The 18,921-nt window shown below is 38.1% G+C and overlaps 1 protein-coding gene across 2 annotated transcripts in view; it reads right to left on the bottom strand.

Moving 5' to 3' along the window:
* The window catches only part of PLPP1 (phospholipid phosphatase 1), a 62,791-nt gene that overhangs the window by 24,830 nt on the left and 19,040 nt on the right, over window positions 1–18,921 (bottom strand). The window contains exons 2-3 of one of the 2 annotated variants that reach the window (XM_014887012.2): window positions 9,643–9,794; window positions 5,939–6,219 (exon numbers count right to left, since the gene is read on the bottom strand). In XM_014887012.2, the coding sequence (XP_014742498.1) occupies window positions 5,939–6,219; window positions 9,643–9,794 (433 nt within the window). The remainder of the gene's footprint in view (window positions 1–5,938; window positions 6,220–9,642; window positions 9,795–18,921) is intronic. The other variant, XM_014887011.2, reaches the window with a different exon arrangement.

Raw genomic sequence — 18,921 nt, 5'->3', positions numbered from 1 at the left:
TACAGACATTGTAAACTTTTTTCCTACATTATTACTGCAGGAAATTATTTTAAAATGAGAAAATGAAAATAAGTATGCTTTAAAGCTTTGAAGTTCTAGGGAGGCATAATTTTCATGAACACGAACAAATACATTATTACACCCTAGTATATTATCATCCCTGTGAAATTATTCAGCAGACACTCAGTAGGAGTACAGAATACTTCATGCCACGACACTTATTTTTAACATTTTGTGGATAAAATATAAGTTTAAATAGTATCAGATTCAATACACCTGACCTTTACACGAGGCTCTAATGTGCAGTTTGTGCTGCCAAGTTTATAAAGTTGTATATATTTATACACATTGACCAAAGTGACAGCACAATCCTAAATTAAGTTCTAAAAATACTGTAAGCTCTATATAGCACCTGCTGCATTGTTTGAGAATTAAATAAGACTAATTCAAAGATTCTTTCAATCACACACAACTTGTCAATACCAGAAGTTTGGTTTGGGGGTTCTTAATTGATTTTGTAGAGTTTTTGTTCAGCTTTGACTCTTTTTGCTGGGACGGCTTAGGGAGTTTTGTTTGATTTTGTTTTAGTTTTTATTTCTTGTAGAAAGAACTTAATAAACCTGGAGAGAAATCCCTACCATCATTACTAAGTTCTCACCTGCTTCAAAAAAACCCCCAAACAACTGACAGAACCTTTATTTAAATTGTATTTACTCTTGAAATTAAGTTTTACAACCAAGAGGAAATACTAATTTTATGGCTTAAGATGACTGCTAACACTGACCTTTACCAGGTTCAGGTTCATCCAGTCAAGTGTGTCCCCTGGATTCCAGACCCTACTTCCTAGAGTTTACAAATGCTCATCTACACAAAGGCAATCAATGTTGAATTAGCAATTCCTGATTACTAAAATGAGTTGGGAGCCCAGCTAATATTGCCACACCATGGTTCAGTACATCCCAATGATAGAGTCAGAAGGCACGCTATCACTATTTTGAAATCTTGAAGCATGATATATTTCAGCTTAACTGAACAAATACCTTATCAAGCTGTCTTTTTTCCCCTCTGCCAGATGCAAAGAAGTCTACTCCAGAGCAATTAAGTGTTCACGTACTGAAGGAAAAGAGCAGTCTTGATGTTCTCCTTTGTTACTCTACTAGACTCTCAAGCCTTACTGTTCACACACTCATTTCAGACAACCAGCAACTACAGCAAAGTATACTTGCCAGAGGAACACTGAGATACTAATTCAGAGATGCTGCTGAACATCTGTGGTTTCTGTTCAGTCTTTTGGATGCAAGAAAGCTAACAAACAGGATGTATGAACTATCTGCCACAGACTGGTTAGAGCAGACAGGTTTGGGAAATATGCCTTAGCTACCAAAAATGGACAGAGAAGCCATCATGTGTCCTATCTGCCTATTTCTCCTCGAGGTATTTGGGTATTTTGCCAATCCACTCAAAGCCAGAAGAAAAGGAAGATGAGCAAAAATGGAAGCGGAGAGATTAGTAAATGCTGCTCACTCACACCCCCACTTTATCAGCTTATAGCTTGACACACCTCCCTATTTTACTGAGCCCTGCTTTGCCTATTTGAAAGGGAAAACAGCCAACTGACTAGTCATTATCTTTATAGGTTCTAAGGAAAGTACCCTAAAGGCAATGCAGCAGCATTAAAGCATATACCAGTACACTAAAAGTGACATGCTAATCGCAAGCACCAGTGACAACAGAACATCATGACTTTGATCTTTCTTCATTCATAGACACTAAAACTTGTGCTTCTGTATCAAATCACTTTTCTGTAACTAAAACAAGCCAAGTCAGGCACATTTTTTGAGTTACTACTCTTAATATTTATTTAGAGGGAATACTACACTGCTCTACGCAAAACAGCTGACATCAAACCTAGCAACCTCCATAAGAGCTTGAGATGGCACTTCTGTACAAGTCATTCACCTCAGGAAAGTGCCACGGAGTAGCTCATTGCAAGATTCTGTGTCTCGCCTAAACTCAATGCCAAACACCTCCTGAAGGAAGGACTGCCTTACAGAGACACAAAAAAGTACATGTTAAATATTAAGGATAATTTTTAATACAATCAGTGATTTTCATGCATATTTTAGAGATCTTTAAGTACTACAAACTTGATGTATATGTACCAACTCTTGCATGCATCTTTCAACAAATAAGAATCAGATTTACTAAGCACACCACTGTGTTTGTGATACTCTGCTTGGCTGAGCCAGCAGCAGTAATCAAAGGGCATACATACGATAAAAGTTGTCAAGGAGAACCTAAGGTATTTACATCTGAAAAAGACTGATTTCAGCATGATGTATAGCAAACAAGACGCTTCAGTGAGCAAGAATTTTCTTACTAACTTCACATTAGAAAGCAAAAGTTACTTATAACTATGCAGCTGTTAGCTTTTGCTATTATGTACTGGCTTTTGCAAATTATTATTAATGATTTTGATATAGTACAGTTTGCAATCTCTTTTAACTACTTTTGATATAGTACAATTTGTCAGCTTTTTGTGGCCAATGTCATGGCCCCTTTGTAGCTTGTATTCTCAGAATATCATTTATACAGGGTATTTCAGTTTGTAAATAGTGTGTTAAGCATATATTATAGTTTTAGCTTTTGCAAAATGTTAACTTTTACAGAAGTAGCTGCCATTGCGCAACAATAACTAATAGTTTTATTTTTGTAACTGACTGACAATATGAGAATAATTCAGATATATTAGTAAAATAGCTAATGTTGATTTAAAATACTTGTGGAAATAACTGAAACCATCTGCATATTCAGACACCATTTAAGGAATGGATGTGATAAGGACTCCTGCCATTGACCCTCCACTATCAATAACTGTCACCTGCTGAAACCATGGAACAGGAGAGGCCATTGTGAGAAGCAACACATTAATCTCAAAAAGACAATACACATTACTGCACATACACTAAAAAGCAGCTCAGGGGTTGAACCACGCTAAAGAATTCTCAGAACACGCAAATGAGTTCAAAGAAATGCTTGAATATGTATAATTTTTAGGAATATGTATTTGACTAATGCAATGGAAAAAGTATATAAAGAAGAGTTATGATTAACAGGTGTGCCTCTAGCTATGGCTATGCACCCAGCACTGTTTACTGTTCATTTTAACCCTTATTAAACCTTTAAAAAAATTTTAAAGAGGGAGCCTTGCTTCTCACAGAAACCTTACTGAAACTAACCATAACTCATGGGCACTTGACTCATTTAGACAATCAATCAATCTTAAATCCATTGGTTTCAATTCCTGATAAGGCAAGCATGTATTGTAATAATGTTGCTGCCACAGAACAACAAAAACTAATGACTTTTTATTCTCTCATGCCCCCACGTTATAACATAGTAGATGTACGTAAAGAGTTGGAAAGATCAGTTTTATTTTAAAAACTACTGGAATATAATATGCAATGTTTGCCTAAAACATTCTCAGCCTCCAACCATAAAACCTATGGGTTTCCAGAAACACAGACTTTTTTGAGGTTAGTCTTCTAGAAGCTCCTGCAAGTGGTGTTTTGAACCCACTCAGAACCAAACCTACACATCCCAGTATTATAAGGAATTTACACAGCTTACTCCTTAATCGTCATGTGGGAAAAAATAAACTACTTCAAATGTTTCTTCTTTCAATTTTACTGTTAAGAAGGAAATGGAAACACTGATTGATCACCTAATTTCTGTACCACTTCCAAAGCACACTTTAGAAGCTTCCATCTTGCACCCCTCTCTTCAACACACACATGTGTATCCTATTTCAGATCCCTGATCTACTCAGGGATGCTCCATACCAAAACTATTTTATACTTTTAATTAGTAAAAAAATCATATGAAGAAATGAGAAGGGAGGAGACAACTAATCAGAAAACACAACATGAATATGAAGCACACAATGGATTTTTACACCATTCTCATTTTCAATGAAATAATATTAGATTTGTCTTTTTGACTGTAAAATCGAGAAGAAATCTTTAAAAATATTCAGATGCAAGCTCAAGTTTTACTACTATAGAGGAATAATAGATTCAATTCAGAATATATGATTTTACATGCAATGCTACAATGGTCCTGTTCTCATTCTTCCTTTGCATTTCTACCTGCCCATTTAATCTATGCAAATGAAAGTAGATCGCACTAGATGTACCACTAATAATTCTGTCAACTGATACAGAAATTCATCTCTGAGTTACAGCTTGATACACTACTGACTTCTTCCAGCTTCCTGTAAAAAAAACTCCCTGCAATCCACCTCTCTCCTCTTAGTGGGCTATTAACTGAAAGGTTAATGCCCTTGGGCACTTGGCCTCTGTGTGGGCACATGACCCAAGATCATCACAAACCCTGAAAGATTTACTGGATCACTGCATCCAGGTCGTACACCTCCACAGAGCAATGTCCCACTTTAAACTATATTACCCTTCTTTGCCCACTTGCTAACTTTTTGTTTACAGCTTCCTGTGCACGCAAAAGCCCCACAATCAAGTACACACTCAAGTGAGCACTTCAAGGCAAGCTCTGGCCAAACAGGAGAGCCCTCCGGCATCACTCCATAGGGGAAACAGTAGCAACAGAAAAGGGGAACGTAACAGTAGCTGGAAATATAAACCTCAAAGCTGATCAGTTAAGAGATGACAAAAAAAAATCCGGCTTCCAATATAGAAGTTTGAGTTGTCAAAACACAGAGAAGAACACAAGGTAAGTTATCACTATGCCATTGTTCCCACATTCTATTCTCATACACAAAAACCCAATTTTTTTCTTCAAGCATAATCTGACTTTTGTTTTTCAGCATCCCCAAAACCCAGAAAAACTATTTCATGACCATTTCAGTCAACATAACCAATCCAAATTTTCTCCACAGCCCTCTTTACACTTAAGAAGCATTTTTAGACTCATGAAGTTAAACTAAACACTTGGAGCTGGCTGGCACTGTCTCTGTGGGACACAGCAACTTCTCAAAGAAGCCTCCCCTGCAGCCCCTGCCACATGTGACCAGTGTACTATTCTACTGCCTACCCATGCACATGCTCCTCTACCACCAACAACCATTCACATTTCATCAACGTTTTTCTGTGGCTACTGAAAAATACCATACATGCTACTGGAAAATGACAGGGAACACATGTCAGAAGAGGAAAGGAGCACACGGAACAGTAAGCGAAACTACACACATCTATATAGAAAACTACACAGAGAGAAGTTCTAACTAGACGGTATATAGAACTTCTGGAAAAAGAAGGCTTTGTAAAGGTAAGGTCACAGAAAGCTCAAGCAACTCAAATTATCCTGAACATACTTCTAACATTTCCAGTAGCACTCAAACACTGAGTTTATAGCACAATGACTAAAGCTTGACGTGTCAGAGGAGTTATTCCTGTTTCCACAGTATCTTGCTGCAATTGAACTAGGAGAGAAGTATTCAAGATGAAAAAATTATTAATAATGAGAAAAATTAATAGCTTGATTTTAATAGTCCTGCATATATTTATATGGATGTGCATATTTAATTTTTATTTGCTTTCATTCCAAAACTAAAACATTTCCTTTCCTATTATACATCCAATTTCTAAAGTTGATTTCAAATTCTTCCCTTCACTGAGATGCAATCATTTTAGAAACACAAATAAAAACCAATTGAAACTGAAAAAAAAAAGACAATCACGCATAAGCAGAAACAAACACATAATTAGGCATTTATCTATATATTAATAAAATAAGCTTTCACAAATCGGAAAAACAACCCCAGGGTCTAGAGACCCTGTTTAAAATCGATTACAATAAATTTATTCTAGGAGAAGCACAAAAACTACAGCAGCATTACCAAACTCGTTGCCCCAGGTTAACAAACATGTCATACACCCAAGTATACAAGGCTAGTCAGACTCACCTTCCCTCATTGATTTTGGCTTTGTCCCCATGGCAGGTAAAGTTCTCGATGTAGCCCAGGCTGCAGTTTATCCGTGTCCAGTCGGGCTGGCACACAGCAATGAAGTGAGGACGCAGTCTACCTATGGAGTACTTGGCAATGTCTGTCAACGACTGGCTAGCAGCTGCCCCAAAAATGAAGGTCCCAATGGCTTTGTAAATAGTGGCTATGTAGTTATTTCTGACAAACGAATTTGAGTGCAAATTATTATAAAAGACCGAGAGAGTCTCTCCTAGGATTATCTGAAAGAGAAATAAGGACAACAAGTTAAAGATAATTACTTCAAAAGAAAAGTATTATGCTATTCTTGTTAATACTCACACATACAGTTTCAGAATTTTTTTTTTTATAAACATTAAGCTGCAAATTTAAGTTTTCCAAGAGTCAGCAGTATCCATGTCCAAACTATAAACACTTTCACACGGAAGAGAAACACCTTTTTATATTACCTTACCTCATGTTGAACTTAATCATATTCTTTTCAGAACACTAATTAAAACAAAGCGTTCTTGGAATAACATTTAACCATATTACTTGGCATGGCCCTAATTAGAAACATTTTCTACTGTGTAACTTCATTTTACTTTGAATCTTCTTCAACTAACTTCTACTGAGTAAAATTTCTCAAAGCTTGTTAGATTTTTCATGAAACCAGAAACTGTTCTGAAGGGTTGAGACTTTATATCCAGATCAGAAAGGCCAGATGTTTCAGTAAAGAAATTTCCTATTTCTCATGCAAATTAAATCCTTTGGGGAGAAAAGAAAACTAGTATGAGTAGGTAAAGACAGGTCTTACTGAGTAGATGTGTGTACGTTTTTCACCCTACATATCCAAGGTGCATGTATCAAGTGTTGGCAAGAAAGCAGATCTAATAGTCTTTTCTTGCAATTTCATGTTTTGAAATTAAGATTTTCCTTATGCCAAATTCAGAAGTTCACTCCAGATTATTTGGATACTGAACCAGATGGTCCCATTCTCTACAGAAAGGATCAATTCATATAGTTGATCAGATGTGTGGGGAGTTGGATATATATGTAATCTTGAAAAATCATGTAAAAACTAAAATTATGGCTCTGTCATTTGAGCGTGCCGAGTCCTGGATCCCAGCAAAGCAGTGCTTTGGTGAATGAAGCCATTACTTAGACACTGCCACCCAGGCACACAGAGTGACAGCATGTCAGAGGCTTTGTTCATGAAGCCAAACAGACAATACCGTTAGATGTGTGACACCCTCCACCTCAGCCAAACATGGACTGAAGCAGAGAAATACCAGAACATGGACTAAAGCTGAGAAAGCTTTCGGTAAAGTACATAGACACCTAATCCAGAAAGTAACCTCTTAAGGAAGATGGCTGAGCACAAATAGCCATGACAGGTAAATAGTGGGTCGCTTTCAAGTAACATTGCTGTAAAACTTGCAAGAAGGTCACTTATTTCAGGTAATAAAAAATTAGTTGATGTCAGTGCAATTACTACACTGGACAGACATAAAAAAATATTCATCTTCAATAATCTGACTAAGCAATGAGTAAAGGACAATATTTGCTTTTATCATCTGACTATGAAGCAATCTTGACAGAAAAGCCTGATTTCACAACTAAAAGATAGTCTCTGATGTTGCAAAAGAAACTTTATTAGATGAATATTCATGCAGACTCAAATGGAGACTGAATTAATTCATAAGTAACACATCAATTAAACTATATTCAGTGGACCCTTTTCTGACTCATGAAGTCCCTGAACTGCAAATGGCTGGTAGTCAAGTACTGTGGGCAATATATCAAGCTTTCCATGCTCTATTCTCTTCTTTCTCATTCAGCTGTTTTAACTGCTCTAGAAATGAGATAAGCTACATGGGCTTCAGTTGCAACCAAGCACTGATGCTCTCAGGCAATATTGACTACCCAATTGGTATTGCTATTACCCAACGGTAGTAAGAGGGTATTTTAAAAAAGCCTTATCTTAAAGGCAGGATCTCTAGCATAAACCACCTGCCAGTGGTTTATGCTACATACAAAAAACATATATGTTACATACAAACCGCCCCTCCACCAGAAACTTCATCTGCTTCAGAAGCATTTCTGTACATTTTTGAAGCAACTTTTCCAAGAAGAGGGAAACGAGGCAAGTCACAGCTTCACTTCTCAGAATATATTTCTTAACTTGCAAAAAACTTCCACCCAAGAGCAAATATGAGCTGCAAGTTACCTTTATGCTGGAACCCTGATAAAAATCCACGCAGTCTCTATGCAAGGCAGAGTTAGATTATCATAATATCTCTCCTGATTTAAACTCATCAGCCCAGAGAAACAGCTGGTCAATACTGAGGATTACATTTAGCTTGCCTTTTCATTTTTGGCTCCTCAATATACTGGGATAAATATTTATATGCCTAAAAATTTTACTTGGCATAAGAAAGTTTTAACTCTGTTCAAAGCATGGCTCTGTTGGATGCCACCCAACAGAACCATCAGTAGAGACTGAAGCTTTTTTAAGCACATCTAGACAGGGATCTTGAGGCCCCTGTTGAAAAGCCATTGTGGGAACTACAGTGAAGTCCCATCAGACTTAGGATGTTAAATAGTTAACTGAAGAGGTCCAACTGTCCCCTCTGCTCATGAGGACATGTCCCAGTTACTTTTTGCCCCCATACTGGTACTCTTCCAAGAGCCCTTTGCACTCCATGTAGTCAAGGAAAGCTGCTGTTTTCTGCCAGGCTAACTAATTTCACCAGCTGATCCTGGCTCAGACAAACCACAAGAGGTGGTAAAAGGCAGGGTAATAGCAGGACCTCAACTTTTGTCCATACATAAGGACATTACATATGTAAGCTATTAGGCTAGCTCAGCTGACAGCATACAATTAAATATTAGGGATAGAGAGTCACTATATGCTTGAGACAGTTCAGCTGAGCTAGGAGGTGTGGTCAGAGAGAGATCCCAAATTGGTATTCACAGAGAATCTGTCCAGCTTACCCATCTGGTGTGAAGAGGAGAAAAGAAGAAAAGTACCCTGGCTTCAGCCAGGTTAGATGCAGTATAAAAGCAACCCCCTGCAGTTATTTAAATACAAATGGGCCCAGAGTTTTATCCTGACCTTCAGGGAAATATCCAGGGAAAAACTCCACACCTACTTATCCTTTTTATTCTATTTATGCTTTTGATAACAGCTGAGTGGAGGCCACAATCTTGCTCTTAAATAGGCTAGTATCTGTTGTTACACTTCTACACAGAAGTATTCCCAAAGACTTTATGGCAGATAAAAAATGTTGACTTAATAGGTCATGTACACTGATATTCTGAAAGCTGCAGGTCCTGAAATAAAAAGGCTTGTGACAGTCACAACATATTAGTGTTATTTTCAACAAATATGGTAAGAAGTTTTTATCTCTCAGATTATAGATTTAAGACACCATAATTCCAAGGTTCTAAGGTATTATTTTTCTGTTCTATATTCTAGCTGTTTGACTTGTTAAAGAAAACCTTTTAGTTATTCTTGCACCAGACCACCATTTCTATGGCTTTAGTACTGACCTAAGGAAATTATTCCAAGGTTGAGAAAGCTTACAAAACACAGTTTTATAAACCTGTATTAACAGATTACCCCTCCTCCCTCTTCCCCACCCCCACTGAAATCAAAAGCAATGAAGAAAAGTTTAACTTACAACAATTATACTGAAAGGAATAATTATTCCTGCTAACAATTTATAAGAAATGGTGTCCTCTTTGTATGGATACCGGATGGATTCATCACTACAGAAAACGCCTCTCTGGAAGGGGGTACGTCGTGAACTGAGAATTGCAAAAGGCAAGCCAGCTGGCAAAAAGGAATACAAAATACATTACAAAACCAAAACAAACTGGCGATGATCATACCCCCACATTTCCAAAGAGAAGTGCATAAATAGGAATAGGCATGCAGGAAGTTAGAAGATTATGCACTTCCCTTGGCCAATGACTACTGCCTTGACTTGGTAGCTTCCAGGAAGGATTGCTGAATGAAGGAGAGCAGGGCAGGATTCCTCTCACCTTCATGTTTGTGGTAGTTCAAGTGTGGAAGCATGCCGAAACCATGACTGAGTGTATAGTTCAGTGACAACCACTGAGGTGCTCAATCTGCTGCTACTGGCACAATTAATATAAAATATTCCTTGATGTTCCAGTGAGCAACAGTTGCCCATGTACACCTTCTCTGGACAGCTTTACAAGTCAGAAGAGCATAAACTGCATTTCATGAAAGCAGAAAAGGAGGTGCTTTTCAGGGAGCGCAAGTGCAGAGGGAGTTTTTGGGAATATGGAGAAAAGGAAATTACACATGCATGCAATGCCCTCACTTCCTCACACACTGGTATCTTCCTAGAAGAACATGATCACTGCACAAGCCCTACAGCCTCAAGGCATGGAGATTTTATTCCCACCCCTTCCACCAAAGAGGATGCCTTTGATTCAATCTAATACCTACAGGACACAATACTGAGGTGCACAATGCTGCATGCTATTGCGTGTCAAGGTACCCCAAACCCAAACCAAAACTAGTCATTTGAACAGCAAACGTTTTTAAAAAAAAACTCAAAATAGGATGCAAATTATGACAAACTAATAGGATCTCATTTCTAAATCCTGTTCCTCCATCTTTAACACACATACAACATCTCCACAATCTGTTTGCGTACCGGGATGAATACTCTTGGAAAAAAATGGTTGTATGGAAAACAAGCAGTGGAGGACTACAAAGAATATTTAACAAAACAATAAATAACCTTCTTTAGCTTAGGCATGTAGAGCCCAGTAGAGCAAAGGCCCCCTTAACATTATGCTCAAAATTCAGCTGTGTTGCACATAAAATGCATACCATTTTAAAGTTACACAACAAAATTATCTGGAGGAGACACTCCAATCTGACAGTAAGGGATCCGAAAGATTAAAAAAGTCTCCATCCTTCCTTCCTAGCAGAAAGAGATGTTGTTGTAGTCTCATTTTTCTCCTCAAGACCTCTGTGCCAAGGTATAGCCTACATCTTCCTTTCCAGGTATACAGCTAGCCCCAAATAAGCAAATGCAAATAAAACTAAAGATGCAAAGAGCAGGAGAAAAAATGAATATAAAAATATACTAACCAAGCATCAAGAGAACTATTAGGGAAAAGATCTAGGATCCTTTCCAATCCTCTTCCCTCTTTCCCTCCACCCATGAAGTCCTCCAAACTAAGCCTGACTCCTGAGACCATCATAAATGACACAACTGGAATTTTACCAACGTCTTGCTATCAGTTTTGTTCAGCACACCATAAAGTGCTCAACAGAATACTTCAGTTTGAAAACAAAAGAACAAATAAACTAATGGCTCAAAAAAAGTGGAAATTTCCCCTAAAGTGAACTCTGGTGAATGGCACAATCTTATTCCTTGATCAGACAGTTATAGGTCTATCATCTGGGCCCATGAATTCCAGCTAAGCCTGTTGCAAGAACCATGTACCCTCTGTACTGCTGCAGTCATGAAACCAATAGCATGCTAAACCTCCCCTCCAAAAGTGTCAGAAAAAGACCACTGTCATGGGCAAGAGGAGTTGTTTCCAATTCCATGCCAGTGGGACTACAACTGACACAGCTCTGGAAGCCATCCAAGCACACCAACAAAGCAGAAGGACAGCAGGATGGGCTAAGCGCCAAGCCAGAGCCTCACCAAAACACTGCACTATTCAGATACCAGGCAGCACAGAGCCTGGGAGCTGGACTCTGCAGTACAGTGCAAAAACAGACTTTCCTATTAGAAAAAAATTCCTCTCCCTTTCTCTTAACAGGAAGAATATCAGGGTTTTGAAAAACACTGCAGCCCAGACCTCATTTTCTCCCTCCCCTTGTGTTGGTATTGCGGCAGATGTCATGATATGCCATCAATTGTTTAGTACTTAGCTGACTTGGGTCAGGAATTAGGCAGAAGCATGTGCAGCCATGGTGAGGGAAGGTGACTTGTCAACATAATGCTGTGGTGTTTCCAACACTATTTATCCTACAAAATATGTATGGAATGAAAACATCATTTGCCCTGCACACATACTAACACCACCATTCAAGACTGAGTATTTGAGAAAAATGTATTGTTTGGACCTCCAAATGTAGAGAATCAGACACATACAGATAAGAGTTTCTTAATTATTTACATAGTTACTTTTTTAGAGTTGGTAGTTTTGATTATCATGGTAAACAGTTGTTCGCAAAAATAAGTTCAGCCCAAAAAAAACTTATCACAGCTTCAGCACACTGCCACAAACACCTGTGTTTATCATTAGATAGTGTAACTGACATCAAATCACTAGCTCTGCATCACCCATTTTAAATACCTGCTCTGTGAATAATGGTGTCATGGTACCTTACTCCTCATTTCCTCTAACCCACACCTGGATGTTTCAGCTTTTCAAGGTGAGAGATTGTAAATTTTCAGAATGATGGGTTTATTAGGGGGGGAGCTTTTTAAAACGTAATTTCCATCTACTAAATCAGAAATAAAAAGCAGTGGTGCGTGGATCACAGGAATGAAGTCCCTCATGCAGTGAGGATCTCTGTTCTTTCGTGCTGAGTGAAGCTGCTTGAAATGTGCATGCTCATTCTTCAGCAATATTGAGATTATGACATAATTAGCATTTAATTGCACCTTCCTGTACCCAGATCATGGAAACAAAATACCAAACAACTCCAGGATTGTTTTTGTTTTGCTTTGCAAGCAAGCATGAACAGATAAAATAAAATTGTCTTCTCTTTCATAATTTCTTTCCAGCTCCTTTACTTTGAGCCTTAAAAGTTCTGGATATCTATGTGGTAGCCATTAAGTAACCATTAATTGAAAGAGTTATGCACTGAAATACAACACGGCTAATAAACTTTATATAGTAAACATAACAAGTGTTTCTTCAGTTTCCCCCAACTGCACAACAGATTCAAGAAGTAATTCCACCAGTCATTCATCTTATTGCTGTTCTCAGCACCTTTCAGTGTTGAAAGGATACATGCTCCATGAAACCTCGAGTGAAAAGTTTTAATTTCTAAAAAACAGATTACGGCAAAACTGATCAGATTAGCTTAACAGTGTTAAACTGTAAACTGAAGTCACAGAACTACAACACCTGTATTCTACCTCTGGCTCAATCCAAGACAGTCATTAGCCTGAAAAACCATGCCAGTAGGGGCTTTTGATTTTTTTGGTTAAAGTATTCTCCAGTGTCAATACCTAATCTCTCACAACATGCTCCATGGAACAGGTTTAATTTACCTCTTTTTAACATGCATGGATTGACTTCACTATTATTAACTGGTGGGGGAGAGCACAAAAGTACTAAACCAGAGGGGCATCAAGTGTTTCTGGCATGTGAAGCCAACAAGAGAACCCTCTCACAATACAAAGAGTTCTGTTTTAAATAAATCAGCTAAGTCTGCCTTTGTGGGTTTTCAATGTGTTTTCATTTCTAAAATAAAATCAAAATTATTTCAAATATATAGTTTCAATATTTTCTGCAGTCTTTTTAAGGCAATAAAGGGACAGGAAAAAAAAGTTCCGCTTTTTCATTACTCCAAGCAGAACAAGCAGAAGAACTGTCGTAAATGATAAAGAGGCAAAGCTTATTATATCAAGTGAAAAAGTAGGGTTTCCCTATAGTTGTGATAGACATGTTACTATTTCACCCTGACAGATATCATAATTTCAGAAGGAGGGGATAAGGTTTTGCATCATGGCAGCAATTTCCTAAGCATGGAAGCTCCTGGTAGAGATGGACAGGCTAAGACTGAAGATACCAAATGATACTTGTCTTTATAATGGTACCACCATCACTAGAGTCAATGTCTTTAATTTCACAGACACAACTGAAGAAAAAAGTTTACTATAGTATAGGAAGTGGTGTACTTTGACAGTAGATTTATTCATATAAACATCTAAAGCAGTTTCTCAAGAAAACATAGCAACAGCAGACCTCTGTGAGAAGAAATCCTGCTCATCTGCCACAGTCACACTGCCACATTCAGTTAAAAGAAATGTCCTACAATATCCTACAAATATTCATTTTCCTCAGTTTTCCCTGAAAACAGAAGAAATTGGGGAGTTTAAGTACTCCTTTTATATAAGAAGTGGAGACAGAAGAAGAGCAGTAAAGGCCATCTACTGAATACTTCTCCTAAGACAATACCAAAAAGCTTCCCTGATGTATACTTCAGCTTCTAAGCTAGTTGTAACACATTGAAGAAATTGCCTAAAGAGAAAATGACAACATGTATGTGAGGAGGAATTATAAGGTTGAGAAGAGATTACCTGTAGGGTAATCTCAAGGATAAAGCCAACAAGCTGGTGTTATGCAGTGCATATGCATTCTTAATGAATAACTAGCAGATGTACTGCTGACAGAGCTGGCAATGCTTTGATACAGTGGAAGATCAAGGCCAGCCAGTTCTGCCTGCAAAACAGCCCCTAAAGACTGAGGTGAGAGAACATACAGAGATTGGTGCAGTAATGAGTTCAGAGTCATGCATTTGGAGGTTAAACAACTCTGTTGAATTGGGAGCTTAACAGTTCAAAATAGCTGGGGGAAAATAATGTTCTTCCTGTGGTTGTTGTGTATCAGTATAACAGCATGAGCATTAGACAAGTCTTTTCAAAGGCATTAACGCTTCTAACCATCTGACAAGAAATTTCTTCAGAAATAGTATTCAGTCAGAATTGGCAAATGCATTTGGTTTTAATTCCTCTGTCTTAAGTGCAGGCAGAGAAGGACTGCTAGGATATATTCCTCATTATCTCAAAAACAAGAGTTTTGTTTTGCATAGTTGAGCAAAGTCTAAGGGCTGTAAATCAGCCAAGTGCATACACAGTAGATATTAGAAAAATGAGCAATACTGATCCAACAAGAAACAAAGAATTAAGGAACTACAAACACAGTTGGTAATAAAGATATAGAGAGAAATAAAGGCTCTGAAACATTTCAGTCAGAATACACAGAGTAGAAACACAAGTAGCTCAACTGATAAGACTACATATTTTAAACAATTACTATTGTTGCCTAAAAGTCTGACTCAGAGTATAATGGATTAGATTTCCTCATAAACTGGAGTGATTTCTGACTGATTATGTTAGGGTTTTTTCCACAAATATCCTGTATAACTTAGGTCTATTTCTTTCCAAGTTTCTAATCTTGGCTAGGTCTCTTCACTGGGCATGAAGTTGCTCTCTCCACTAAAGCTGGACTAAAGCTGAAGAGAGAGAACATCAGATCATACACCTCCCTCAAGCTGTCCTTCCCACTCTCCTCAGGAAGGATACCTGGCATTTATCCATGCTGTATTTCACCAGCTATGTTACTGCCATCTTTCGTATTTATTGCTCTGAGTTCCCTGCTTCGCTCCTCATTGCACACGCTCTCTCTCCTCCAGGGCACTTATGACTACACTGAACAGACTCCCAGAGAGCTCTACTTGACATCTTCCTTCCTTGCAAAGGACAAGGAGCACTTACTCCTACTGCTCACTTCTTACAGTTAAGTGGATTATTTGTTCATTTCTGGATTCTTCCTCCAATCTCATAACTATTTAGTTTTTTAATATTTGGTTGAAGTAAACATTTGAATATACACATCTAAATAATGAGATCTTCTAAAAAAATGCTGCTTTAGCCTGAGTTCTCTATCTTCCTCGTTTATCACAGGGATTAGGATAAGAACAGATGTGACTGACACCAGGAAGCAGTGGGTATGTTTCTGACAAAGTAGCTTTCAACATGTGTGCTTAAGTAGTAGGTAGTAATAAGCTTTTCCAGAATTCAGAAGCAAAACAAAGTTTGTTGACCTCTCTCCCAGCACCTCAAAAAAACCTGCCACCACTTTTGTGCTATTATCTACTGCCAACTTCATTGCTGCAGCTTTAAACTAGAAATGATACCTAGACTTATTTTTTAAAAAGTGTAAGTAATACTTCGAGGTTTAAGTCTCCTTACAACAGAAGCTCAGATAAAAAGTAAAAGTTAACATTTCCCCCAAATATGCTGTAGATATTTCACTACTAATTCCATCAGGAAAAACATCCACAGTATTCATTACAATGTTGAAATACTGCCTGGAAAAACACGTGGTTTGCAAAAGCTTAGTTAAAACTTTTAAGCTGCTATGACTGCTCGCATTCCATGAAGGTTGGGTTGGGTGTCAAAACCTCTTTGCAGATTAAACTAAGACTTTGGCTTCTCCTCAGTATAAGAACAGTGCTCCTTTCCACTTCTCATAGGAGTTAAGACAGTTTAGGAGTGCACCTACCAAGAAATGAACCATCACTCCACAGTTCACTAATATTGATGGTTCCATTTTTTGACATTCAGCTTTCTCTTGAAAAGGTAGGTAAAACCCATCTCTTTGCATAAGCATTTCCTTGCACAAGGCAGAAGAGGTACAGTGACGTGAGCCAGATGAAGGGAAACGGAGGCAGAACAAAAAGGAACACTTTCCCTTACTTTCCCTGTTGCTTGTCTCTGGTTCCTAGTGGAGTTGCTTCCCTTTTTTGACACCCCCTCCAATCTCTGCTCTCAGTCCTAAATGTCAATAGTACATTATTAGTAGCTGTGTGTCAGACTTGAAAGAAAAATCTATGCCATAGACTGTTTAGGTTTTTTTTCTTAAATTACAAAACTTAAATGCAACTCCCTCTACCTACATTTCTCCCTATTCCATTTTACCGTTTGATACTCTACTAAATAATACTTTAAAAACCCCTCTACACTAATATGACTGCTTGGCTTTCTCAGAGCTGTGACCAAGCTTCACTCAGGCATTTTAAAAGCCCTTGTCTGGAGCTCCTCCCACTGTCAAAATGCCAACTGTCTAACTCAAACACTATGTGCATTCTCCATCACTGTTATTAAGAAATGCACCTGATGGATTGAGGCAAGTACAGCACCAAGTCCACAGGGCTAACAAGTAACAGTTTATTTACTTAAAATACAGCTGCACTTAGTAAGAGTGATTTGTACAAGTAACAGAGCTAAATGGTGCTCCTCAGATTTTTCTGCACCTGATTTTAAGCCCACCAGAACACCCACACCATGGACAGGTCAAAAAGTGAAGCCAAAAGCTGGATGCTGCTACTTGTCAGCATCTGGCCCCACAGCACTGATCCCAGCCAGGAATTACTCATCAATTCAACAGCTCAATAAAGTGCATTACCCTGTACTTTAAACCTTCATAGAGTAAAGCCACGGATTATTACTACTATGTTTGCTTTAAAAAGAGAACCAAAAATTAGCAGTTTATACCTCAGAGTAAGGTTGGATTCAGAGATAATGCTGATCTGCATAAGTACAAGACGAACAGTTTGTATCAAGCAGAACTCATGACAGATTATGAAGTTTAACAGCATCGCCCAAAAAAGTTTCCAATGCTATATATATACCAAAACCACAATGAAGATAAAACATGTTGACAGTCTTGCACAGGTTTCATTAATCCTCTGATTTATTAAACTCTATCACAGCAGTAACTACATTTGTCCATGAAGACATACAAAATTAGCTCAGTAAGTGCTTATGTTGGTCAATCTAATAGCTGTTGTCAATGAAAGTTCCCCTTCAAAATGCATCCCCCTTTCATAAACAGCATAAAAGACGAGTTTCTTTTGCTATAAAAGAAATCAGTAAATTGACTCCAAAGTAAGATTGTGCTAATCTGTAGGAGGGAAAGTTTCAGTCAGAATATCATTACACACAGTATAAGCAGACATTCCCAAAATCATTAAGCTTAATTCTTAATAGGTTAAAGCTGGTACAGGAGCAAAGCTACCTAGGTCCCTTTCAGGAAGTCACCATGATACTGAGGACATTTTCCCACACCAAAGCTAGGAATGTTTTGATTCAGCCTTGTTGTTGTTGTTTGAACTACTTAGAAATCAGTGTAATCTGACTACTCAGATATCTTTTGAATGTGTTCAAGGTGTAAAAATTAAGTCCTACAGGCCCCATCACATTCCCTTCTCTCAAAGAAGTTCCAAACAGCAGCGTTTACCCCAGAGAAGTGACTTAACCAAAACTTACTTTACTAAAGAAACTAATGAGCACTTCCCTGTAAGAAACATCAGCCTTTGCTTTATCTGTTTTGGTAGCAACAAGTTGTGGGGAAGTACTTTGTCTCCCAGAAACTCAGTGCAGGCTTTTGGCTAAGTTCTGAATTCTTCTCTCTACATCAGTCCCTCACACAATAGAAACCCACCAGCAGCTTGTGAGGCTTCAGCTCTGGTACAGAACTTCCAGGCAAAGCCTTGGCAGGAAACCACAGAAATCCTAGAATAGGAAGCAGACAGAATTCAGCAACTCTCAGGTTGCTCTGTTGGTCTGCTTGTCTGGGGAGAAGGATGTTTGTTTCAGAGAGGTTTTCCTTGCTCTGCGCTTCTCCCTCCCTCAATGTCACCTACCCCTGGAGCTAATGGAAGCTGCACAAGTAGCTACCTACTGAAGGTAGCAGTCTGAAGAAACAAGACTGGAGGAAATTAAAAAATCAGTTTGGAGGGGAAGTTACCAGAAAAGCCCAACTGAACAAGACATCTACAAACAGACATGTTGGACCTTGCTGGAAGAGAAAAGATATTGACATTAATTTGTCATTTATACTTGAAAAAGTTGGTCTCATGCAGACAACTCAAGACCAAAAATTCCAGACCAAGTATATTCCTAGAGCGGAAACCCATGGACAATGTCTTGTCATGGCTTCTAAAGTACACAGAATTACTCTCCAAATATATCTAAAAGACTTAGTAAGATAGAAGTAGCAGAAAGTTCATTAAATGTCAGATATAATTCATGTGTGCTGGTCTAGACACTGGCCTAACCCATCTAAAGGGATTCAGTCTTCTAGACCACTACCAAGACTTGTTTGACCTTAAATCTCAAAAAATTCTAATACAAAAACTGTGGTTCCCATCCAGACAAAGA

This window comes from Sturnus vulgaris, chromosome Z (genome assembly GCF_052056855.1).
Source record: "Sturnus vulgaris isolate bStuVul1 chromosome Z, bStuVul1.hap1, whole genome shotgun sequence".
NCBI classification, from domain to species: domain Eukaryota; kingdom Metazoa; phylum Chordata; class Aves; order Passeriformes; family Sturnidae; genus Sturnus; species Sturnus vulgaris.
Note: the sequence above shows the minus strand (reverse complement) of the source record. Positions and strands in the feature narration are given on the sequence as shown.